Raw genomic sequence first — 24,489 nt, forward strand, 5'->3', positions numbered from 1 at the left:
TTGGACGGCGTGCTATGCCGTTGGGCTTTCCTCATTCAGTACCGGTAAGGTCAGGAGTTTTTGTTTTTTTCTGTCTCGGAAGGGGGAAGGGGCTGCATTTTTGCTGTGTTTTTTTGCCCCCTTTCCAGAGAAGGGAATTTTGGACTACATATCACACCGTCCAATTATTCAAGTTTTAACGGAAGTATCATCTTCCCCGCCTATGGATTCCATGTTGATGCCAGGCATAACTACACAATTGAGATAGCTGATCCACAACAGGGGTACAGCTGTCATTTAGCCTGCCGAACTGAACTGAAAAGAAAAAAGAAAGGAGTGAAGTACAGGTAAAAAAGCAAAGAAATTGTCTGATCATGAACCGCAAGGAAGGAACCCTCCCCACTGATCAATAGAAAATAGAAGGGGAGAGTGTGAAAAAGGAATAGCAGGGCCGAAAGCCGAAGTATCTTCCTGAACGGCAGGTAGACTTACAAGGGGCTCTGTCCTACTGAATATTCATGGCTCTCGGATGCATTATCCGCAGTCACTTCCACATCGGCAAGACGTTTCCCAACTGTGAAACCACAGAGCCTCAGGAGCTCGGTATCTCCATGGCTCTTGGGGAAGCAAGCTCTGGTAAGGGGTGACGCTCTCCCACGATCATCGTCAGCAATGTGCTTGTCATCAAGCGGAAGAATTGAAAGAAAAAGAACTCTTGCGGGTGACAAATCTCGAGGGGTGTCATTGGTACACCCAAGTACCAGTCATGTGGAGCGGGGAAATATAAACATCCTTACTATGTGGGCAGGAGATATAATACCGGCAAAGAAATTGATAACGAAAATACCATTGGCGCAAACACGGGATGGGTGTAGGGGACATGGAAACGGAAGCAGAGAGCAACCCCATCCAAGAACACACGATCGATTGGGTATGCGAGGGGGATTTGGTGCTCTGACCGATCAACACAGCGAGAGATTCTAGACAAGCAAGCTAAAATCGTATCGGGTGAAATAATGAATTCAACCTGATAGATCACCTCCACGATACATGGTGACTGCTTTGCAGTTCCCAAAGCCCTATGGGAGAAAGCAGATAAGGGTTGACCCCCCGCTCTGAGAAGCGGGAAAGGTCATCTAGGACATGCAAACCGAGATTGACCGAACAGAAATCATGACAGAACTGCAAATAAGACAAGAATTGACCTTTGGAGCAGTTTTCAAAGCATCCTCCTTTTTTTTTTTTCTTTTCGGCAAACGCTCCAACGCCTCGCCCTCATCCCCACTGACACCAACGCCCAAAATCCTCACGAAACTCAGCTCCCGCAAGTACTCATACACGTTTGAGACGCCCTGGTCTCCCATCGAAGGCTCAGCAAAGTGGGCTCGGCGGTTGGGCTCCTGGTTGCTAAAGACTACTTCTTGTACATTGTCACACAGTCCACGTTAGCCCTTTGGTTCTCAGTTCTGCGTGTCCAATAAGCTTCCAAAAGAGCTACCAACACGCAGCGAAGTGAAAGGGAGGTTATCGAGTCATTGTATACATGATTTTGGAAGATCGGTACGAAATTTAGGTGTCGGTGTAAAGTACAGTGCACCACAAAAGCAAAGCCATTCACTCCAAGCAACTCACCCAGAAGCTTTGACTCGGCGGGGTTTGGGGGAGAAGAATGGACCCTCTGACGAGGCATCCGAGAGCAACATGAAAAAAGGGTCGCAATGGCCTAGAGGAGACAATCCCTCCAAAAATCGCTCAATAAAAGAAATAAACTGCAAGAGCAGGTGATCACCTACCCGCAAAGGCCGGCCCGGTTGCACAGAAAGGTAATAACACGCATAAGGCCCCTTTATTCCCGCGCGCGACCTAGAAATATCAGTCAGAGGGAGTTTTTTCTGATCACAGTTTCGTGTTAATATGGTAGGCTCAGGGCTCTTCATGTAACCCAACTCTATTGGATAGACCAGTTCTCGTAAAGAAACCGACAGGCCACGTTGAGAGTGGAGACAACGTTAGCAACAGAGAGAGTGCAATTAATTACCATGCAGCGGAAAAGCGTGTTTGTGTGTAATCAGTAAATCAAGTTTTCACAGAAGGCGAGCTCGTGGGCTCCATCCACACCATAAACGGGCAACAAACCTCCTATTTTGCTTACGCACTTAAGTGATAAACCTTACCTTGTGAGGTGTTCGATCATTGCGAAACCTAATATCTCTGTATATTCTGAGAATTTGGCCCACGTACAAGTTAAATTAGCCTCCGATGAGCTTTTTTTTCGAGCATTTGATCGGAGCATCTAGTTGTCTCCAAACACCTATAACAGAGCTACAGACACCAAAGCCCCATGATCAAATATACCTCAACGGCTAGCTCTAATACTGTAGCAGCTTAAGAGCTGATCACTTACCGTGGGAGGTCGGGCGACGGAGAAGGGCAACATATGATATAAATATGTATCTGTTGTCCTCTCACAAGTGAATCGCGTCTTATATCGGTACAGATATACTGATCGCGAGAATTGTTATGAATATGCAGGTAGGCAATATATCAAATGACTTCAGGAAAGCAGACTTACGGGATCCTCCACAAGTAGCCCAGGAGTCGTGTTGTCGGTGTTTTCGGTGGTCCCTCTATTCGCCTTTTCCACGAAGACTCGATGTTCGCAATCGCAGTACGATATAAACCTTCATTCTCCGAATCAATTATAGAAACGTTTCAGCGTATATCCCCCATTCACACCACGCCTAATTCTTATGGACTGATGGAACACAAGGAATTGTGCAAGCTTGGCGCTGGTGACAAGGTGGTGATTGTTTCGAAGACATATCACTAGACTAAGGACAGACATTGTCTTCCTTGGGAGGTAGAAGGAAACTAAATGCATTAACACTGCCTCGATAAATATCACTATTCTAGAGCATACATGAAAGTAATCCAGGGAGTAATCTAGCGACAGATAAGCTGGAAAGGGTAAATGTAATACCTTTCAGGGGCGCTAACATCGATGGATGTCCCAGGGGCCAGGAGTCTGTGCAGGGCGGATATTTCGCGCAATTTCTTTTGTTCCTCTGTTTCCAAGGATTGTTAACTCAGTAATTATAGCGATTTTGTATCGCCACTGAAGCCCTTTTCCCGCTGTGCTTCTTTTTTACTGCAGGACATTCTTCCCTATAATGTTGCCCGGATCCTTCCTTGGAAAAGCCGTCTTCAGGTCTGCCTCCAATTTTATCATCGTCTGATGTATATTCAAAGCAAGGACCATTAAATTAGTTGTAGAAGCCTTAACTCCAGCGCTTAAGCAGCTAACCTATCAATTGATTGGGCTGCGAGGTAGTCTCTCCAGCTACTACCTTCCCTAGTGGCATAGCGCAGTGCACTAGTAGAATTGAAGAAATACTGTGCTGAAGGTTCTTAGATGTGTTGTCCACGGAAAGAAATGCGTTTACTCCTGGAAGTGAAGTCGAATCGAAATGGGCTATTCTCGTGCCCCGGATATGGGGGTTTTTTTTTATCTTATCAGATCAAAAGTCGGCTACGGTAATTCGAAGGATTAAACGCCTCATACTCCATAATTCCAAACTTCATCCCACTCCATCCAACAAACCAAAGGGGAAATGTCTCAGCAACTACACGCACGCTTTGCGGCTCACAAAACACAGATCTTAGCCGAAATTTTGTCTCCAGGGCCAGACGCATCCCCGAAAGGATCCATCGACCTTCACATCCTTCCCTTGATTAATCGGCTAAACGAGCATCGTAAGATCATTACCACGAGTAGCTGCAGTGGGAGAATAAGTGTTTTCCTGGAGGGCTCGAAAAAGCTAGCTGGGGAGGGTTCTCGAGCAATCGGGGAAGCCCCTGAACCAGACGAGAAAGCTGAATTTCCCTCGGGTAATGCGGGCATGGGTGGAAAAGGTGGGGGAAAGTGGTTGTTTGTTTCCCATGACCCTGTGGACTGCAATGATATGACTCCAAGAGAAGTGTGTCAAATGTTGCTTGGAGGGCATGTTCTCGGTTTAGGTTCTATGAACAATCAAGTTCTTACCGAGCCAGTGCTTTCTGAAGCGGGAACTGGTGTCTCAAGCTCCACCCGGCTAGTCCACATGAAGTTCGAACCTATGGTATGGCACATACGCTCGAAATCCCATAGACTAACTTTGTGCTAACTTACAAGACAAGATACTCCATATACAGACCCTCGATCTTCAGACCGCTCGTATTATCCTCACTGCGGCCTTATCGGCCGGTTTTCGTGAATCCGGAATCATGAATCCAGGGCTCACTGAACATTCGTTTCCCATGATTGCCATACGCTGTAATGGATTAGTGGTGGACTCGATAATCGGCGTTATGAATGTCACCCCTTCCGGTATCAAGATGATAGTTGATGAGAACTATTTGAAAACAATGATGCTTGTTTCATCGTTGAGGTTTGAAGATAACAAGAGGAGGATTGATGCATTCAGTGGCAAAATCGAGCAGGTCCTGTTTAATCAAGGACAAGCTCCATCAAAGGAGAGCAAGGGAGAGCGGAAGATACGAAAACGAGAGGAAGGGTTAAGGAGACAGAGGATTTTAAGAGCCGCTCAGGCACACGGCGAAAGCCAACTCTAGACACTTCGTTGACGCGGAGCCGGCACAGCACTAAAGACATCCAATCTTGGTGCGAAAGAAATGAAAGCCAATGGGAATCTAGATTGGTTTTGTTGGGGAGGCCTCTTTCAAGTCGTTTGAACCCTCGCGCGTCCATGTTCATAATCCTGTGTGTTGCGAGCCCGGAGGGACGATCGCAATTTAAAAATCTCAATATGGTGACCGTGGCCATTTCCGCTTCTCAACGACGAAGCACAAAAAAGTGGGACCTAGCTTTCCTTGTCCGCATGTCAAGAGCAAAATCCCTGCTAAAATAGATAGTCCATAAAATAAACTCGCCATTTCCTCTTATTGATTTCAGCGCGAGTGAACCTCTACGGGATAAGTGCATCCAAGAACCGGCAGGCGATCAAATAGGACATCGAGGTTAAAAGCCGTATTTGAGGCCGAGATAAGTTCTCTCGCCCTCCTTGTTTGGGGGAATTACCGCAGTATGGCACCCTTGAACTTCACAAGTGTCTGGACACCTTTATGTCAAAGCACAGACCCTTGGCGCCAGGATGCCCGAGTATCTTTGAGGTTCGTGAGTATTTGTGAGGGATCGAATTATCAGGGACTTTTAGGTCACTAGAACGGGAGAACACAAATGCAAAGCCATCTACTACGGAGAGTGGTCAAATGAAAGAGTAGGTGCCTAGCCACCATGGAATTTATAGCTAATACCTAAAGTATCGTACCTAGATACTATAGAGGCATAATGTAATCTAGGCCCTGTAAGTAGTTAAACCAGTAACCCTATGTCTACCCCACAGGGGCATTGTGAGAAAAGAGCTAATGGTGCAGGTCAAATCGAACTCTGGCCTCAAAGGCCTTTCTCTTCCGAGACCTAAAAGCCAAGTTGCATGACACTGAAGTAGGTTGCTGCCCCCCCCCCCCAACTGAGTAAAAGGATGAAAGAAATATCATACGAAAAATGATAGCAGGATACTGAGATCCAATCTTCCAGGGATGCTGGTCGCCGCTATGGAGTACTATAAAACTTGGCTTTATACCCTATCCGGATAGCATAAAGTGGGATCCGCGTTCAATTCTCTGGGCAAACCCATTGCCCCCTGCCTAGCAGTTACTATTTCCAGAAAAGCGCATTTGCCACGGGGTTAGGCCTTAAGAGAGCCAGTAGCTACCTTAAGAAGTATCGCGGGGGGCCGAGTTTGCCCAGAATCTACGGTGCTCTAGTTCCCCCCCTTTTCCTTCTCCTGGTGCTAATTTATTTTAGGAAGCATTTATTCTATGAGAAAGATCTTGAAGAGTTTTCTCCAACTTAAATTCTTACCTCAGTGGGCCTTAGCTAGTACCGTGGTGCAAGCTCTTATTTATTTTTGACGTAGCCCATTTTCCCCTAAGCTTTTACCAGTTTACTTGAGCTTACTAGTGCTTCGTGACAACTGAGTACATGTGTTCGGATCAACCTGCATCACCCTGGCTACCAGAATTCCCGAACACTTTACCTTCGTTGATTATGATGGATTAATTCCTAAATCCATTGCTTCTGCTTGGCTGGTTTATGTTTGGATGCTCTGCAGTCAATGCACAGTTGCCGCGGTCTTGATGTACGGGCAGGCTTGAATTAAGCTGGGATACCTAGAAAGATAATTTATGGGCCAAGGTACTCTTTCCCGCCCGGATTACACATCTGCGGCGGGCCGGGCCGTTCCGGGACCCGCGTGGAAGATCTCCCGTTGTCGGTGGTTGCACATCGGCATCCGCTTTCGTCTTTTCCGACCCCCCATATCCTTGCTCCTTACCCTGTGTGACACAATCCTAATACTCGTACCGGTACTGTACCGGTACGCTCGCCCTAGGCAAAAAAAAAGGTCGTTGCGCTGACCGGCCGACGTTGCACAACTGGGTCAATCGAGAATAGCAAAATTTTTCTTGCCATTCACGCTGTAGCCGCGGGCAAAAAAAAAAGAGCCCTCCTTTCATATGTCACAAGTCACAGCATAGAAAACCCTGGAAATCCGATATTACACACCAATCACCGCATGGCCGCAATATATAAAGCGTTACTCGAGTACTTGTGACTCGTCACAGTTAGTGGGCACATGGTCAATAGCTGTCGGTGCTGACCAGGTTACATCACACAACCTGCAGGAATCTTCTTCGCACCGGTTGGCTCTTCCTCCCTCCCCCGAAGTGCTGCTTTCGCGTCGCGTCACTACATTGGGTGAAAGAGCTGTTAACCAACAGATACGGCAGTGGAGACTGCCGGCAGACTCTCCTTCACAACGGGTAATCCAATAGGCAGCTGAGATTCGAATAAAGCCCTAGAGGTGAAGACGTCAGATTGATAATATCACCTGATTGAATTGCTTCCAGAACTCTCAGCTGACACCATTACCGTATTTACCCACCGTGAGAAATGCCGGTAGCTGCCGGGGCGGCCCGACGTCGATCCCTCTGCTTGAGGTTGATTTGCTGGCTGGATAAAAAGCCACTCATTTCGAATAGCAACCTATGAATGAATTTGGCTTCTTTGATGCGAAACCAAGACAATTAATTGCCTAGGATTTGATGCAGACCGACTAGCAAACCAGGAACTATGATAAATTAGCTCCATGTTGGAGCTCCCTCCCTCCATAGGCTTTGTGCGTTGTGGGTGCGATGATCCGACGACCAGCCTTCGCACGTACGATTGGGTTTCACAAATGTACGGTGATCACTGAAAAATTCTGCTCTTGCGGTAAATAAGACCTATTCTGTTGCTGGCTCTTGAGAAAACGACTCTACTCGGTGCTTCGCGCGCCTTGCGATGAACTGCAAGTAGCGCCTCATACCTGCAGGCCACGACGGGAAAGTGAGCATCCACTGCTAATTAGATTGTGATGGGTAATGTAGGACTAGCCTACCTTGGGGGGGGGGCATTGATCCCAAGGACTCCTAGAAACACTCCTCCAATGGGAGCAAGAACATGGAACGAGGGTATTGAAGCCAGGTTTCAGCTTGGTAACCGATCCCGTTGTTCCCGCCCTCCCGCCACCAGGGCCAATGGATGACATGACACCGTGTTTGTGATATGCAGAGTCTTCTCAATTACCGACAACCTGCTTATCGGGAGGAAGTACTTTTTCTACCCGAGTGGTTCCATTAGGAGCAGCAGTCGCGATATTATCATGACAATTACTATGCGTACGTATGCCTGAAAGAGTGTTTTGGGACCAGGATTGCCAGCCTAATAGCAGGGGCGGTCCCTCCTCCCGGCCACCCACCCACAGCTCTTTAGGCGGTCACATTTTGTCTTCTTGGTCAAAAGCCTTACTCCTGTCACCGGTTACGGAATGTTGCCCAACGTCGCAATGATAAGCATTTTCAGTCATGGGGAATCACTCGCCCCATTCCTGTTCATTGCCCCTGGCAGCGTGAGGGAGTGTGGTCACTTTGTTGGCCGCCGGGCATGGCTGCGGTCACACAACCCGCCGCCGTTACATTACCACCATGCCACTCGTGTATCCGCCCCACGTGGAATTATTCCTACCGGCACTTGTCCCAAGCGAGAAGTATCCAGAAATAACCAGTCGTGAGTTTGTCTGGACGTCATATACGCACAGGCTTTGCTATATATTTTACGAAGACCTGTTCCCGGATGCTTCTTGCCTGGGACAAGTAATATAGGCTCTCCCTCCTTTACCAAACTGAAGGAAAACACTAAGGCGTTTTGGACGGGATCAGGGATCAATCTTGGCAGGGATTTACCCTTCATGGTGTTTCCTCCGAGGAGGCTAGGGATGCATTTTGCACTTTTTTCGAACGGAATTGCACTTCTACATCAACAGCTGTGGAAATGATTGTTGACTGAGGGAAAGTTCCCGGGAGGATATATATTAATTAGCCGGCGCGTTTTATCCAAATGTTAGCTTGAATCCCGGATATGTTCGGGGATTGTTTTTTGGTGGCGGTTTTATACTTTTTCCCCACTTGGTACCGACGGTGGGTGTGGGAATGTTCATCCCATCGAATTACCGTTACCGGTAACTTGGTTGATGGGAGCTGTTTTTTCCTACTGAACTCCAGTGCGTGATTAAGGCATATCTGATGCATCGATCTCGCGTCCGCGATTTTGCGTTGGAAACTAGACCGGAAACGGCTGCGACCTCCAATCGATAAGCGGCAGGTAATATTTTTCTGATACAAGGATAAATAAATTATATTGAATCTCTACGGCAATGCTCCCATAAATTTATATTGAATCCCTGCTGTAATTCACGACACACTGGCCGTGAAGGCGACGCAGTATGCTTAGCTCCATGCTTCTTAGTTTCTGCATTACTTGGCCGAGAGGTCAAGGAGGGTTCCATGAATCTGGCTGCTGAATCCCGTATATTGCAATGCAGTTGGTTAGTGCAACTTCGACTACTCTTTTTCCCAAACCTGTGATGTAGTGAGCGATCCTATGTCTTCGGAAAGGGCGCTCTATCAATAATCGCTGGGAAATTTTCGAGGACTTTTCGATTTCGCATCCCAAGTCAGATCGCTAGGACCTGACTTGGGATGCGAAAATTTCAGTGCTTCCAGTCGTCCAGTCCGTCCTAGACGGGGTCAGGACGACGGAGGACGACAATGTCTCGTCTTTGGACGGACTGGACGGGGCGACGGCAGTCGGACAGCACTAGTCCTGGGTTTCCTTTTATGGATACCATATCACCCCATTAAAATTTTTATTTGTTTTACCTTATTTTTGTTTTAATTTATTGTAGCACTACTGTGTGTCTTACTGGGTGGCATTGGGTGCATTGACCAATTTTAGTTGACGGCAGTCGGACGGGACGACTGGGAGCACTGGTTGGTCTGCATTTGCTTCACACCTGGAGCCTTTTCGCAAAGTCTCTATTGATTTTCACAGATCACACTGCGACTGCAGGTCACGTATTAGGAACCTGTATTTGGCTCGTTACAGCTTGATCAATTTCCAACGCGTAATAGCATGCCGCTACGCGCCATCTTTCAGCAGCTCGTACACGTATACCTCCTTACCCACCTGTCACCGATACACATACCTACCGATCAACCACACTGCTCCTAAATCGCTAACACCGGGAGATCCGGGGTAGCCGGCACCCCGCTTCCAAGCTCTGAGCAGTCCCGAAGTGCTACTATCCGTGCTTTACTATTAAGAATGGGTTGGTGCACCTGTCTCCAATCCATAGAATTATTGCCCCCACCGGTTCCTTTTGATATAAACTGACCGGGATCACACAAGATCACACTATTCGATGCGTGAGGTCATATGCCATCACTCGTATTAGAAGACCTCACACGGGGGTGAAGGGCGAGAGGGGAGAGCGGGTTTATGCAAAATAGATCCTGGGGAAATTATATGCCCCTATTGTCACTGCTACACTGTATTCGTTTTTTTTTTCGCGGTGTCAAGTGCATGCTGTAAATCAGTTTGCTCAGCCGCCGGGCAGTTGGCGCCGCTGAATATTAGAGGTATGATAGCAGCTACCTTTGAGTCTGTGACATAGACGGTCTAACAGCTACACAGCAGTGACCTCGCATGCCTGGGAGTTGTGAGGAAGGGCTTAAGATGTCCGAACCTGAGCCTAGTCGGTCGCCCTATTGGAGAACTCGGTGTTTAGCCCCGTCTCCCCGCTCCATTTCCCGCGTGGGTTTATCAATCTGGGAACAGGAGGAAGAGAGGGAGAAAGGAGAGCAAAAGGAAAAAAGAAAGAAAATCAGAAAGACACCTGACCGGGGTTTCCGCTTTAGTGGCCATCGTTACCTTTTTTCTTTATTTTCTTTTTCTGCTTTTCTCTCTCTTCCAGTGGGGTCTAAAGCATGGCGAAAAAACCACCCACACCTATTTTTACCCTAACGCAAACCCCACAAGGCGAGCGAGGCTCCTGCGATATCCCTCAGTTTTGCTTCTTGTAGAACTACCCTACCGGGTATTTGGGACACCGAGGAATCCCGCGAGTCCTACCTTCGTGCGCTGGATTCCGGCAACTTTCTGCCAGAAAAATTAAGCTTGTGATAACCGGGGTCAGTATAACATATACTGCACCCATAATTCCTCAGAGGTAATATAACATTGCGGGCCTTGGCGCGGTATTGGGTAGTGGAATGGATTAGATATGCGGGGGCCGGCGCGAGCCCGTCGTTACTCGGGAATGCCAAGGGTCTTATCGGGCATTTCAGGTTGGATCCGTGACAGAGGTGGTGGTGGTGGTGGTGGTGGTGGACGGGGATGCCGCAATGCCTGGGCACCATGCTGTATCGGGGGAAGGAGGGGAGGGGTGACTCTCCATGATTGGGTATGGTTGGCTCAATACTCGAGTACACCAGAAAGATGCAGGCGGGCTGGACGCATACTCGAGTACCATGCAAACACTCGTACGACTGACCCCTGGTTGGGGAGGCTAAGCTCTTGCTAGTTTATGCCGATCAGGCCGGATATTCAGTGCCTATCGCGGTAGCCACCTCTAGACTAGAACCCGAGAACAATGACGAGCGAGGATTACGCCGAGAACCCGTGTATATGGTAGAATATATACGATTGTGTTGTTAGTCTCGATATACTGGCTCCAGGATTGGCGGAAAAAAAGGGGAGGGGGGGTCTGTTCTAGAGCAATTTGTATAGTATGCTTACTCGTTGTGTTCATGGGATGATAGGATTCTCATTTATGTGCAATCCTGGCGTGCGGGGGCCAGGCGGCTGGGTGACTGGTCTGAGAGCTGAAGGATGGTACGATCATCGAGACGAGCATTAAACTAATGCTCACTGACTGCTTCGGGATGTGTGGGATTTGGCTTATGCATCAGAGGTGGGGCGGTCTAGGTTGTGATATTGAGCTCGATTGTGGATCATTAGGGGGCCACTTTGTAAAAGGTGAGTTGGAGTTGGATGTCTCGTCATTTGTACTATTTTTAAAACTATGATTTATGACTGGGGTTATGTCTCTGGATTGAATAGCACCTGGAGTTGGTCTTCAAACTTACCCGCTGTCTGACACTCGAGGGTTTGTACGAGATCACGAACTGAATGAATCCATTTGGAGTCTAACTAGGTATAAACTACCAGCACTGGTATCACTGTGCCCCCCCCCCCCGCGCGCTCCACCAGTCTGCGTGCCATCAGCTCGTATGATGGCCGCCTCGGTCTGCGGCACTGTCTTCGGGTCGCCTCTCAATCTTTGGGGCTCTCAGCCTTAACCACAAATGAACCCCCGAGCAATATTGCGGGCTCATCGATCGAGTGGTGTTCATAGCTACCGCCCCATCAATATTCACCGACCCTACCATCATAGACAGCAACAGCACAGGGCGGGCAAGGAACAAACCTGAGGACCCCAACCCCTCCGGCCTCCAATATCAACAGCACCGTATTACTGCTAATGCTCTTCCCAACCCACCTCATCGCGAAAGCCCTCAACAAGTGTCCATGCGCAACACACACTACATCCCCGCGGATGTTTCCGTCCCGCATAGCAGGGCTATGCCATTGCTCTCTAATCGTCTTGATGAGCGCATCGCACCTCCTCTCCACATCCTCCGGCGACTCACCCCCCACGCACCCGTCCCGCCAAATGTCCCACGGCTCGTCACCGAGCACCCCGTTTATGCGGCGACGCTCACGGATCTCCGGGCTCGTGAGGCCCTCGTAGTCTCCGTAATCCCATTCCACCAATTGGTCAGTCTCTGTAGATTGTCCGCATAGGTGTGGGCATTTCTCAAAGAGCCCGAGCAGCTCCAGGGTGCGCTTTGCGCGGAGGCGTGGGGAGACGTAGCTTCCTGAGGTTAGCACTGTTATGTGGCGCTCATTGCCACTGTCTGAGATGGAATGGTCATCAATATTATTGGGTGAGGGATACACGTATGCCAATAGGCTCGGGCAGATCAGCTTCCCCTCCCCGATGAGAGCTTCCCCGGTTGCTTTTATGCGCATCTCACCATCAGGCGTTAAAGGGAGGTCTGTCGTGCTGGTGTGTCGGCCGTTGAGCGGCCTGTGGGTGTTGCGCCCAATTGCATCAACACGTGGTGCCCAATGAATGCATATAACATTCTACTTGTATAATTCTCGTATACAGTATGGGTTTGAAAGCAGATCTGGGGTGCAGGGTGTTGTAGCTACCATTCCGTCTCACCTGTGGCATGATAATACTCGTTAGCATCGCAACATGATCTACACACACACACACACATTCTCAATAACTCACCATGGCGAATGATAAAAACCCTCGGAGTGCGTTTAGACATGTTCAGGACGCACGACACCGGTGCTTCGAGTGATTACAATACGGGTATGGTATGGTATGGTATAGTATGCGAGATGTGATGTAATGTGGAAGACGCCTTAACCCTGAGAAAATAAGGAAACCGGGGGGGGGGCAAAGAGAAAAGACTGAAGAAAAAACAACGAAAGCGCACTCAAGAGATCCTGTGATATAAGTACTAATTTTTTTGTTTTTTCTCCCCCAAAAAAGTTCCACATCTCTCTGCCAACCCCCCCTCACGCTACTATTCGAGCACAGTTGTGTAATACCATATATGTGAGCGATGAGTGATACTCGTATTATGATAAACCCAACTTCCACCGCACCATCATAATCGCACAAAGCCCAACAAACGGTTCCCCACAATTTAATCTCGTCAGTCCGATTTCCAATAAGTGTAATATCATAATATCACAACCGGTACGGTAACTTCACACCAGCCCACCCACCCACGGCACCCCCGAACGGCAAGGAAAACGCTTCCTTTTCCCCCTTCCTCGACCCAACCCAGAATCATCACAATTATCACAAAACCCTTATCTCTCTCTCCCCCTCCCCGCGCTACGTCATCATTCAAAAACAAAAAACAAAAACAAAAACAAAAAAAGTAAAATAAAAAAAAATGTCCACACCACTCCTCCGCCGGAGGACTATAATCCTGACCGTCGGGGCTGTGGCGATCACAGCGGTTGGAGCGTATACGGGTGCGCAGCTGAAGAGCGATTTGCAGGCTAGGGGGCGGAATGAGGTGTTGAAGGAGGGTGTCGACGGGAGGATTCGAAGGTAGGTTTTTTTCTTTCTTTCTTCCCGCCTTTCGTGATTGCTAAATTTTTTTTAAATTTAGGTTGGTGGAGTATAGGGATGGACTCGAGAGGAGGAAATTTGAATTGGAGGGAAAGATTCGGAAGTTGGAGAGGGAGGAGTGAGTCTTCAGAAGGTGCGATGTGATGTGATGTGTTTTAGCTGTATCATATGATATTATGGGATAATAAGTCTTTCTATCATACTGTGCTACCGTAGTCATATCGTGAGGACTGCCTGGGGGCATGGGTATTGCGGTATCATATATCTCCAGGCATGATATGATAGGAATACAAGCTCCTGGATCATATCACACATCACAAAAAAACCGAATCATCGGAATTCACCTCCCCCCTCCCATCTATGATACCATTCTACGATATCAGTTACCGTGGTCCATTACCGTATACCTTCCAACAATTTTTCGCCCTGCAGCCTATCATACCCCTTACCGCGTCCCGCCCCGCCCCGCCCCGCCTCGACCCTAACGTTATGATGACCCTTAAATACGGTACAATTTCAAACCCCCTCTTCTCTCCCAGGATAAAGGATTTTCCGCTAAACGAATTTCTATATTTAGACCTGGGTATGATAAGACATGCAGCTCCGAAGCTTAATTGGACTTCTAAGCACGGTTGCTTGTGCGCGGTACAGTACAGTACCGGTACTTGCTTGGCTCTGTGGTGGTATACTTTAGCCACCGCAAATCCACCACGGTGCGGAAGTTGGTCACGGAGGAAGGAAAGGGAAAAGGAAAAGAGAACGAGGGAAAAATGGGGCAGGGGTTTTTGTTCGTCATGCACGGGGCGGTGGGTTAGAGATGGTTGGGTTGGGGGTTGCAATTGAGAGAGGGGGGATAAACACCCTATGATCTCCGGGTCACGTGTTGCCCCGCATTCTTTCCGGGGGGGGATTCGCGAAGTTCGGTATCGTGCAACGCGAATAAGTATGATACGATACTACGCTGAGGAAGTATCACAACTTAATGGTCGATACGACAAAAAAAACAAAACAAAACACAGGGCAGGACGGACACGATCTTTTCATCCGAAGAACGGTAACAAACTGCACCACTAGCCACCATTTCATTTCTCGCAACGCTGCGATCAGCACCAAATAAATAAAATATCATACCTTCCACCTCTATCCAACTCCACCACTACCACCACTACCACCACCACCACGTCCAACCGCTAGCAGATGCCACAACCCTCCCACACCCCCCACCCAAACATAACAATAGCCCCGCCAACACCCCTAACCATCCCACTGCTGAAACGGCTAAACACCCTCCTCCTACCGATCCCGTATCCGCAAACCTTCTACAGCGAGATCCTCCCTTCCCCCCTCCTAACGCGTCTGACCCGTCTGGCATTCTACAACCCCCCGCCATCCTCCTCCCCCTCCGCACAACCGATATGCATCGGCGCCATCCGCTGCAGATTGGAACCCCATGGCAAACTTTACGTGATGACGCTCTGCACCCTGAGCCCGTATCGTGGGCTCGGCGTGGCGGGGAGGCTGCTGGAGGCGGTAGTGGGGAGCGGGGTCAGAGAAGTTTACGCACACGTTTGGGAGATGAATGTTGAGGGGATTGGATGGTATGCGCGGCGCGGGTTCGAGGTGGGGGCTGTGGTCGGTGGATATTATCGACGGCTGAGGCCGGATGGTGCACGGGTTGTTAGGCGTTGGGTGGGGGTTGTGGAGTGGGTGGGAAAGGAGGGGGTTGTTGAGGAGGATGAAGGGGAGGAGAGCGGAGATGAGGAGGAGGAGGAGGGACGGGAGGGAGAGGAAAGGTTTGGGGATGGGGAGAGTGTAAGGGACGAAAAAAGTGAGCCGGAGGGGAACAGAGAAGCGCAAGAGGGGAGTGGACCGAAACATCACGGGGGAGACGGGGGAGAAGCGGTTGAAGAGTAGTTTATTCCCTTTCAACTATATCACCCAATCGCCCAACCACTGACTCCATTCTCAATCAATCAATCAACCACCTAGATCCCGCGAGTGAGTTTTTATGAATGCGTAACGATCTCAGTCTACATACCTAACTAACCACACCACACCACCATCTTACAAAAAAAAAAGCACAAAGTGACCAATCAACCAACCAATCGACAGACAAATAATAGTAGCACACTACAGAAAAAAAAAATAACAGATAAAATAAAAACTAACGCCTATCCCAATTTCCATAAAAATTTCATGCCTTCCTCCTCATGCACATGCGATACTACCCACCCCCACATCAATGCCGCAGGGGCCAATCTAAGTCCCCTTCCTAGCCACCCCCTTTCCCGCAACTTGTCCCGGTGCTGCACCCGTTGTGCCCGTTGTGCCCCCTACTACCCCCGACACCGGCGTAACATTAACAGCATTACTACCACCAACATTACTACTAGCAGAAGTAGCAGCAGTGGCGGCACTATTACTCCCCGCAACTCCCTTCCCAGCTCCAATTCCCTTCCCGGCAGCTTTTCCAACTTTAGCTTTTCCTGGGCCCTTAATTTTCTTAACCCCATCCAGCTTCTTAACGGGTTTTGGAACTGCGTTGCTGGCTATTCCGCCCGCTGCTGCTGCGCCCACAGACGCTGCAGCAACAATCTTCGTCTTTACTGTCTTCGGTTTCGTGGGTTTGGGGGCGGATATTGGGGGTGGGGGTGGAGGGAGGGTAGATATCTGTGCGCGCGTAGATAGTTAGTGGGTTAATCGAGTGATAATAAATGAGCAGGAAGTAGGGGAACAAACCCTATCAGCACCGCCGATGCCAGTCGCAGCCGAAACAGGCGGTTTCTTGGGTAAGTTCCCCGGAGTGGGGCTTTGTCTATTCTTATTAAATTTATTCAATTGAGACTTTTTGGTGGAAATCGGAGTTTCCGAGCCTCCTGCATTGGGCGTGACTTTTTGTTTCTTAATGGGCGGGGGTTTCGAAATCTCGCTGCCCGCGGGAAGTGGTATCCCCCCTATCGACAGTGGTGATGCTGCAGGTATTGCAGAGACGTTGATTGTGCCATCAGCTTCGGCTTTTCGTTTACGCTTTTTGGGAGGCGCGGGGGCGTCTTTTGTTGGCTGGGATATTGAGGTATCTCGGGTTTTGTCCTGGGGGTCTTTGTCATGGTCGCCATGAGAGATTGCGGCCGGGAGGGGAACCGGGACGTTTGCACCTACTGCGGCTTTCTTTTTTTTCTTTTTTGGGGTGGCAGTGGCGGTTGCAGTTGTGGTAGTGATTGGCGGTATACTGCTGGGGACACCGACGACGACGGTGGCAAGCGGTGCGGGGATTGGCGGCGGAAGGAGGGTCTTAGCCTCCTCTGCTCCGTTGAGTATCGCTAGAGGCGGAACAGGCGACTTCTTCTCCGGGCTAGGTTTCCGACTACCCCCCTGTTTACCATTACCCCCACCATTGCCATTGCCATTACCATTCCCGCCATTCCCACCACCCGGCGCATCCGTCGGAGCAAGCATAGGACTCCCTCCACCAGAGCTACTATTCATCTTCGCCATAGCAGCCCTGCTACTCTTCCTCCCACTAAGCCCCAAACACTTCTCCAGGTGTGCGGCGTACCGCGACGACGCGACCTTATCGTTGTCACATGACGTGCACTTAAAATAGACGATAGCCGAGTTCTTCCCCTTTGGAGCCGGCGCCGCAGTATCCGATGGATCTGGGGTCGGCGAGTCCGCCGCTGCAGCTGCGGCAGCTGAGGCAGCGGCGGCTTTTTTCTCCTTCGCACTGGAGTTGTTTGTTGGGAAGGGATTGCCGTAGATGTCGTGGTAGGGAGTGTTCTGGAATGGAAGCCTCGAGCAGAACTTCTTCTTGTCAGCCGCGTCCGCGGATTGTAGTGTCTGAGCTGTGTGCTGAGGGAGGTTGCACCGTGGGCATGTCGTCTCCGATAGCGAGGTTAACGAGGAGGACGAGGAATCGGCAGGATGTGCTCTGCTACGTAGTTTCTCCTGGCGGTGCGATTGGAGGACCAAGTCGTGCGTCAGGTTTGAGAGGATGTCGGAGAATATGGATAATGACTAGAGAGACCCGTACATTAGCAAAATGTGGGTTAGTGGGGGATGGAGTTGGTGGGTACCAATCCCGCGATAGAATTCGGGGAAGGGCCCTCGTTTCCTTCGTATGAGGAAGTCATGACACGCGCTTGTTAGCGACCGTCGGAGCTTCCCCTTTCCTCGTCCGTCAATGAATGGTCGTGGAAGCCGATGATTTCCTGCAGGGCGAGCTCGAGGCTGAGAGAGTGTATGATACTGAACGAAAGAATTTTCTGTACAATGTGGTAGGTTTGAGGGCTGTTGTTGAGAAGGACAAGGCAGGGCAGGACAGGGTGTTGGCTGCTGCTGGCTGCTTTCTCGCCTGTCTTTCCTTATTAGGCCAGGTATACCGCCGCCAAGACTCTTCTCATGGGATCTATTGTTGAGGCTCAAACCGTGATTACCGCTGGGGTAGGTCTGATGTTGGAGAGGGCAAGGAGAGAAGAAGAGAGAATGAGCGGGGGATGGAGGATATAATATTATATAGTTTTAAATGTGACAGCTATGGACAATGTCTAGAAGGTTATCCGCTGCAGTACATATGTAGAAGGAGGAAAAGGAAGGAGGCGTGGCATTCATATCAGCGGCGGGTTATGATGCTTCTGTGACATCCAAGGCATCTCAAATCAACGCGGAAATATTCTTTCAGTCGTGAGATTGAGGGTTATATAAAATTTAATTATCTCAAATTTAATTACAACCTTTATCACTCTTTTTTGGGGCCTATAAACCACAAGTGAATAACCCATGCTTGGAAAGGAAGAAAAAAAACCTAGATCAAATCTTAACACCAAAATGAAACTGACACCTTCTCCAAGCTCGGAGCCTAAAGCAACTTCCGCCAAGCCATAACATGCGTCAAGTCCTCTCCCCTCCGCAGAGCCTCCCTTGGAATCCAACCCCGCCATCATCTAACTTACCAGTGTCTCCAAGATCCCCCACCACCACCAACTATCCAGAGCAGATACAGCACAGAGGGGGGGGAGGAGAAAAAAAGAAAAGATGGCAACCACTCCTTCAATTCCCCAAAAAGATGACTTTCCAAAGTCTCTCGTCTACACCCTCCCACCCCCCACCACTCCCACTCCGCCAACTAACATCCTGATCCTCATGCACGGTCTAGGCGATCTACACAACTCCTTCGCAACCCTCGGCACCCAACTCGCCCTGCCCGAGACCGCCGTCCTCGCAATCCAAGCTCCCAACTCCCTACCCATCCCGGAGGAAGCCTACCACTGGGGCGACGACGTCATTTTCGACAACTCCACCGGCGGGCTGGATTCTGATGCGGGCTTCACGAGGACCCGCGCGCTGCTCGCCGGGATCGTCGACGACGCACTTGCCGGGCGGTGCGGGTGGTGCGCACGCGGGATATTCTTCTTCGGGTACGGGCAGGGGGGCTTGGCCGCGTTGGATTTCGTGCTCTCGCGGCCCGGGGTGGAGTTTGGTGGGGTTGTTAGTGCTGGCGCGGGCGCGCCGGCGAAGGTGGAGGCGGAAGGGGAGGGGGGAAAGTGTAGGACTCCCGTGCTTGTTTGTGCCGCGGAGAAGGGGAGTGTGGTTTCTGAGGCCGGGGAGGGGAGGTTGGAGGAACTGTTTGTGGATGCCAAGGTCGTTAGGTGGAAGGGGAGGAAAGAGGATGGGATGATGCAGACACGGGACGAGTTGTTGCCTGTCATGGAGTTTTATGGCAGGAGGTTGGGGAGTATTGCAGGAGTTCCTGAGGGGGCCTTGGAATTGATTGCAGGTAGGGCAAGTTAGGGCTGCGACGCGCGATGCATCAAAGGGGAGGGGGTAATAATTTGGTCATATCATAATGAAAGCAAGGACGTTTGATTTTTAGTGTTGCGCTTGCGCTTGCGATTGGCTCTTTCTGGATAGCTCGTACAGCATATGTAGGAGAGACCCGACCTTACATTAGCTATATATATATATATATGGAAACACTAGACTCAGCAACAAGGTCTGTGGTCCATAGGACAAAGGAGAACGTCAAGTCATCAGATAAAGTAGAGTTACATAGTGAATAAAGCCAGAACACCCCAGAGACCAAGTGAAGCAAAGAAGAGTAGAGCAAGTAGAGTAAAGAAAAAGAACTGAAAAGCTTCCTAACCAAAATATACTACTCAGGTCCCTGCCAATTAAATCCCGAAAACTCGCTCGATGAAGGCGGCAACTGTCCTGGTGGTGGTGGCGGTCCTGGCGCTTGTGGGTGCTGGGAGTGTTGGGAAGGTCCGGGAGTTGATGGTTGTACGCTTGACGCCGCAGCATGCGCCTGGAGCTCTTGCTGCATCTGTTGAATTTGTTGCTGCTGGAGGTCGTGATTCTCAGACGACTTTGGTGTCTTGGTAACTGTCTCGCCCTTCAAGTGATATTTTCCATCCTTGAAGGTGTACCCCATTAACTGCAACCACCTTGTGGCAGTCTTAGTAGTAATAGAGAGCTTCTTCGGTGCAGCGGGGCCCTGCGCCGGGGCTTCGGCTTGATCGTCATCTTCCCCTTCATCTTCCTCATCTCGGATTCTATTCCGAATGGAGTCCTGGGACTCTAACGACTGCCAGTAGTCCGTCACAGCTTTTACCAAGCCCTGCGACGAGATACCTATTCTTGGTAAGCATCCCCGAGCAAAGAGAAAGCGGGGACTAAAACAACAGACATACCCTCTTCCCGGACCGCCCTTTCAATGTACTGTTCCACAACCCCCCTGGTCGCTTGATCCTCGATCATACTGGGAACTTTTGCGGTCCTCCCTTGCTTCCCAGACGGCACAACCCTATTCTTGACCCACTCCTTTTCAGTTTTGACGATCCTCTCCGCAACATCCCTACCCTTACGATAAGTGCTTGCCACCAACTCCGCGATCTCCATTCTGGGAGCGTTCCGCGAGTTCTTCAGTTGAGCATTGATGAATTGTAAAACCTGCTGATGACGAACGAGGTCCTGACCAGTGGGAGTGAGCGTCTTCGATTTGAGCAATTTCTCCATATCGTTGGCCGCAGCCAGTAGGATCTCACGTTTGATATTCTGGGGAACAGCCCTCGGCCAGCGAGCCAGCGCCGCATTCAGCTCCTGTGCATGCGTGAGCGATATGGCGGGCGGGGTATCCGGTGGGGGAGGTGCTTCGGGTGCAGCAGCGGTGATGGCTACTGCGGCGGCTGCCGCAGCAGCAGCTTCTGCCCTCTTACGGCGGCGCCAGAGGGTCTGCCGACAGGGAGTTTTTGTGACGGCCGCAGCACTGGATGACGGGATTGGAATGGGTTTGTTGAGGGGGTTGACGGGCGTAAATGGTGTGACAGTTGGCTCTTCAGTTCCTTCAGCTTGCTCATGTCCATTCTCATGGTCATCACCGTTTTGTGTATCGGGCGCTGGGTTCTCGATTGGTGCTACGGGGGCTACAGGGGCCACGGGAGCTGTTGGTGAGGTTGCGGTGGGTGCCGGTGGGGACATAGGTATTGGAATGGGTGTTTGAATGGGAGTAGGCCGATAAGCCAGCGGTGAGAAACTAGAATAGAGTTCCGGTCCTCCTCCCGCTTCCCCGACGTGCGCTTCCAATTCATGTCCATTCTGCTCTGCATCTCCCTGCTCTCGATCTTTGTCCTCCTCCACCTCCACCTCCACCTCCACCTCCCCCTCCTCCTGCTCAGGAACGCTGTGCTCCTCCTCTTCTCCTCTCCTACGCGCTGATGGTCCAACTTCTTCTTCCTCGTCCTCTGTGTTGGTTGCGATCATTGCTTGTGAAGTTATGGGCGCTAGTGCGCCAACTACTCTCTCTTGTCGTAGTCTCTTTGCACGCCCAATCCCTGATGCTCGCCGACAGGCTAAGGTTCGCTTGTTTGGTCGTGGCATTGTGGCCGTAGGTGTTGTCGGTTCTCGTGTTCGAGGTGTTGCAACGTAGTCGGGATAAAGTGGTCAAGGCGGAGGAAACTCCCCTGTCATTACGTGATCATCCATTGTGGGTGACTTGGCGCGAGTGTTTATCGATTGGATTGTCAGACTGCACGTGTGTGGTCGAGGGACAGCTATGCCTGCGCACGAAACTCAAGACGTTTGTGGAGGACGAGTGAGAAGTCTCCTTTGGGAAAATAAAAATAAATTAAATATTAAAAAAAAGAGGCTAGGAATGCGGCCGCGTCCGGAAAGTTCTCGTATGATAGATACCCTTCATTGTACTTGTATTCGTACAGTACCACAAGAACAATACCCGTTAACAAGAGCATTTTGAGGTGACCGTTTTCGCATATCCCTCTCGGAACACTGTCGGCCTTTATCACATATCACAATTTTTTTCTTACTGAACAGAAGGAGAGGGCTAGCGAAAGCATTTTCAAGGGGTTGGAGGGGTATGAGGACTTTGCGGACGTGGCTCTACTCCAGTTCTCCTCTCCTCTTCTCGACATGATTAAAGTCTACTGTACTGTACGAGTACAGTACCACCTCAGTGGTTGGTTCGGAATCATTACCTGATACCTTCGCAACCCAGACACGACGCGGCTAAAGCTTGACACCATCTGTGTATTATTTATTTACCATGGGTAGAAATTCAATGCTAACAGGCCTCCCAGCCTTCGTCGATTTGAACCCTTATAGCTAGTTATGACCAGGATATCTTTTCAACCACCCCCACATCTTATGCTTGTAGGATCCCATAGACATGTTTCTGGATCCTTCATGAGCAATATGAAAGGAACTCCTTCTGTCATATTATATACATTAGAAGAGAACAGCAAGCGGCAATTAAAAGGGAGAAAAAACAAAGATCCTGCCCCCCCCAACCCTATCCCATCTATAGTCTTTAGACACACGAGAAAATGAAAGAGACAACCAAGTGTGAGAGTAGCAAAAATTATCCAATCTATTTAACCGCGGTCTATCGTTCGTCTTCAGAAATAGAGCTCACAGCGGAGATGGACATTGCAGCACCAGAGAAATCGCTATCTTCAGAACAAGCACTAGATTTCGCCAATGGCTGCAATTTTGTTGATCTCTTCGTGAGGATAATCCTCATCCATTCTTCATCCCGCACAATTTCAACCAGTTCTGTCGAGGCATCTTCCTCCGAGCTCCCCGATTTCTGTTCCTTCGTAGTCGACTCCGTGGCAGGTTTTTTCTCCTTCCCCTCGCCCTTCTTTGAGCCTCCATCGGTAGGAGTTTTCGGACCGGGGGTTTCTTCTCCTTCCTCGCTGTAATTCCACATTACCCCAAGTTCTCCTTTAATCAAAGCACCCAGCCAAACACTGCCCAACACTCCTGGGACCAGGTACAACAAGGCCGGCTGGGCATGTTTAAACACATGCATGACTATAAGTGTTGTGAGAATACCCACAAAGTATCCTCCCAGAGACATGTAAAAATAGAATTTGCTGAACTCCGCTCCGTCTTCGTCCCCGGTCCAATACCTCTCCCCCCAATTACCGGCTACTTTCACATAAGTCTCCTTGGCCTTTTCCGCAAGATCCTTCTTCCTTCGTTTTAGGTCGTGTCCATCAGCATCGGTGAGTGTGGATTGCTCCTTTTCGGCATTGGCTAGGTTTAAAAGACGCTTCTTTTCGTAGAATCTCCATAAATCATATCGCAGCGCCATGGCAATGACAAGGCCTGGAATTACAACGTCACCCAAACCGAGCATCGCCAAAGCCCGTGGACCACTGGGCGATGTGCTTGGGCGAGGGAAAAGAAGCTTTATGGGGACGTCGAGAGTTGTAGCAACGGTAACCATCATGGGGGTACAGAAAACGAAAAAGATGTCATAGAAGAAAAGAGCACCAAGCAAGATAGATGCCGTTGTGAATGTAGTTGGGGATAGCAACTGTGGCGAGCAATTATGAGTATCGAGTTTCGGGAAGCTAGGAAGGAGTGCACCAACCTGCATGGCTCCATACGCAAAGCTAGTGCCCATGATATTAGTCAATAACCAGTGCTTTCCTCCGAGTGCATAAGTCCCGACAGCAAGGATCCCGGCCGCCAAGCCAGCAAGATCTCCCACCCAGAATGTTGCCTTGAACGACGGATTCTTCGTGCCACCGCTTATTAAGGTATATCTCGCGTAGAGAGCCCTACGAAGCGACCACATTGACCTGGCCGTGAATTGGGGCATGGAAGATACTGATGAGTTCTCACACTTAATATTCTCATCTCCCTTGACCTTGTAGGAGTTATAACCAGCAATGTAAAGCTTCCCGTCCCTCTTCGAACGGTAGCGTCTTGGAAAAAGGTAAGTCACAAGCACGCCAAGAGAATCCGAGAACCCTTTTGCGATAGCAAACGCCCCCATCCCACAGAAGTACCAGGTGAGGATCTTGTTGATTATGGCGGGATCATCGAGGTATTTAATGATCAAGTAGAGAGACCCGAGAAAAAAGCCAGCAGTCACGGGGAACCAAAGGGCGTCGGAAGCTGTCAAGTTCTCCATTTGAGATGGTTGATCTTCTTTTTCGGCATCGTCCTGGTCAAAGTTTTGATCCCCATGTCGAGGACGGGCGGCGTTTCCGGGACGCTTGAGGGATGCAAATGAGCCGGTAACAATGGGTAAGAGTGCAGTGGTGATGAGATGGATGTATGTGGGAATAAATGGGAGAGCTTGCCCCCAGTAGAATAGAGCCGAAGCTATAACGTGAGTGAGTGGACCGCCCGGCATGAGTATTAGTATGCAGATGGTGCCCTTTGTTGTATTGTTCTTTCGTTGTTTGTGGGCCAAGAAGGGGGAAAGGAATGCAGGGTCGGATCGTTTATTATTGTGGGGAGGTGATGATGACGAGAGAGTGGGAGGGGGGACAAAGAAGTAGAAGTAGTCCAGGAGAAGAGGAATGCCTAACAATTAAGG

General features: G+C 49.8%; 6 protein-coding genes; 3 read left to right on the plus strand and 3 right to left on the minus strand.

The window, feature by feature from the left end:
* Window positions 1–3,590: 3,590 nt before the first annotated feature.
* GSTUM_00012179001 (uncharacterized protein) lies at window positions 3,591–4,917 on the plus strand (the record flags this gene model as incomplete). XM_002842388.2 has 2 exons in its annotated part: window positions 3,591–4,097; window positions 4,156–4,917. The coding sequence occupies 2 exons, from the start codon at window positions 3,591–3,593 to the stop codon at window positions 4,588–4,590; spliced, it is 942 nt and encodes a 313-aa protein (XP_002842434.1). The 3' UTR covers window positions 4,591–4,917.
* A 5,787-nt stretch (window positions 4,918–10,704) lies between these two features.
* Window positions 10,705–12,948, minus strand: GSTUM_00012180001 (uncharacterized protein). XM_002842389.2 has 5 exons: window positions 12,783–12,948; window positions 12,438–12,710; window positions 11,907–12,353; window positions 11,566–11,834; window positions 10,705–11,499 (listed from the first exon to the last, which is right to left on the minus strand). Exons 2-4 carry the CDS (start codon window positions 12,509–12,511, stop codon window positions 11,753–11,755), a joined length of 603 nt encoding a protein of 200 aa, XP_002842435.1. The 5' UTR covers window positions 12,512–12,710; window positions 12,783–12,948; the 3' UTR covers window positions 10,705–11,499; window positions 11,566–11,752.
* Window positions 12,949–14,394: 1,446 nt separating this feature from the next.
* Window positions 14,395–15,557, plus strand: GSTUM_00012181001 (uncharacterized protein; the record flags this gene model as incomplete). XM_002842390.2 has 1 exon in its annotated part: window positions 14,395–15,557. The coding sequence occupies exon 1, from the start codon at window positions 14,841–14,843 to the stop codon at window positions 15,555–15,557; it is 717 nt and encodes a 238-aa protein (XP_002842436.1). The 5' UTR covers window positions 14,395–14,840.
* Window positions 15,558–15,902: 345 nt separating this feature from the next.
* Window positions 15,903–17,773, minus strand: GSTUM_00012182001 (uncharacterized protein; the record flags this gene model as incomplete). Its single annotated transcript, XM_002842391.1, has 3 exons — window positions 15,903–16,313; window positions 16,383–17,657; window positions 17,717–17,773. 3 exons carry the CDS (start codon window positions 17,771–17,773, stop codon window positions 15,903–15,905), a joined length of 1,743 nt encoding a protein of 580 aa, XP_002842437.1.
* An 828-nt stretch (window positions 17,774–18,601) lies between these two features.
* Window positions 18,602–19,509, plus strand: GSTUM_00012183001 (uncharacterized protein). XM_002842392.2 has 1 exon: window positions 18,602–19,509. The coding sequence occupies exon 1, from the start codon at window positions 18,675–18,677 to the stop codon at window positions 19,428–19,430; it is 756 nt and encodes a 251-aa protein (XP_002842438.1). The 5' UTR covers window positions 18,602–18,674; the 3' UTR covers window positions 19,431–19,509.
* A 2,658-nt stretch (window positions 19,510–22,167) lies between these two features.
* GSTUM_00012185001 (uncharacterized protein) lies at window positions 22,168–24,399 on the minus strand. XM_002842393.2 has 3 exons: window positions 23,533–24,399; window positions 23,208–23,475; window positions 22,168–23,039 (listed from the first exon to the last, which is right to left on the minus strand). The coding sequence occupies exons 1-3, from the start codon at window positions 24,076–24,078 to the stop codon at window positions 22,537–22,539; spliced, it is 1,317 nt and encodes a 438-aa protein (XP_002842439.1). The 5' UTR covers window positions 24,079–24,399; the 3' UTR covers window positions 22,168–22,536.
* Window positions 24,400–24,489: the final 90 nt, after the last annotated feature.

This window comes from Tuber melanosporum (assembly GCF_000151645.1).
Source record: "Tuber melanosporum whole genome shotgun sequence assembly, scaffold_98, strain Mel28".
Lineage (NCBI taxonomy): Eukaryota > Fungi > Ascomycota > Pezizomycetes > Pezizales > Tuberaceae > Tuber > Tuber melanosporum.

What these genes read in the sequence shown, in the direction of transcription:
- GSTUM_00012180001 (XM_002842389.2), bottom strand. Translation starts at nt 12,511, where the DNA reads ATGCGCATAAAAGCAACCGGGGAAGCTCTCATCGGGGAGGGGAAGCTG. An exon ending in CCGAGCCTATTGGCATACGT is followed by an intron (nt 12,354 to 12,437) that starts GTATCCCTCACC and finishes AACCTCAGGAAG; the next exon opens with CTACGTCTCCCCACGCCTCC. An exon ending in GGAGGGGTTGGGGTCCTCAG is followed by an intron (nt 11,835 to 11,906) that starts GTTTGTTCCTTG and finishes ATGGGGCGGTAG; the next exon opens with CTATGAACACCACTCGATCG.
- GSTUM_00012183001 (XM_002842392.2), top strand. Translation starts at nt 18,675, where the DNA reads ATGGCAACCACTCCTTCAATTCCCCAAAAAGATGACTTTCCAAAGTCT.
- GSTUM_00012185001 (XM_002842393.2), bottom strand. Translation starts at nt 24,078, where the DNA reads ATGGAGAACTTGACAGCTTCCGACGCCCTTTGGTTCCCCGTGACTGCT. An exon ending in TTGCGTATGGAGCCATGCAG is followed by an intron (nt 23,476 to 23,532) that starts GTTGGTGCACTC and finishes TGCTCGCCACAG; the next exon opens with TTGCTATCCCCAACTACATT. An exon ending in GAGATTCTACGAAAAGAAGC is followed by an intron (nt 23,040 to 23,207) that starts GTCTTTTAAACC and finishes ACGAAGACGGAG; the next exon opens with CGGAGTTCAGCAAATTCTAT.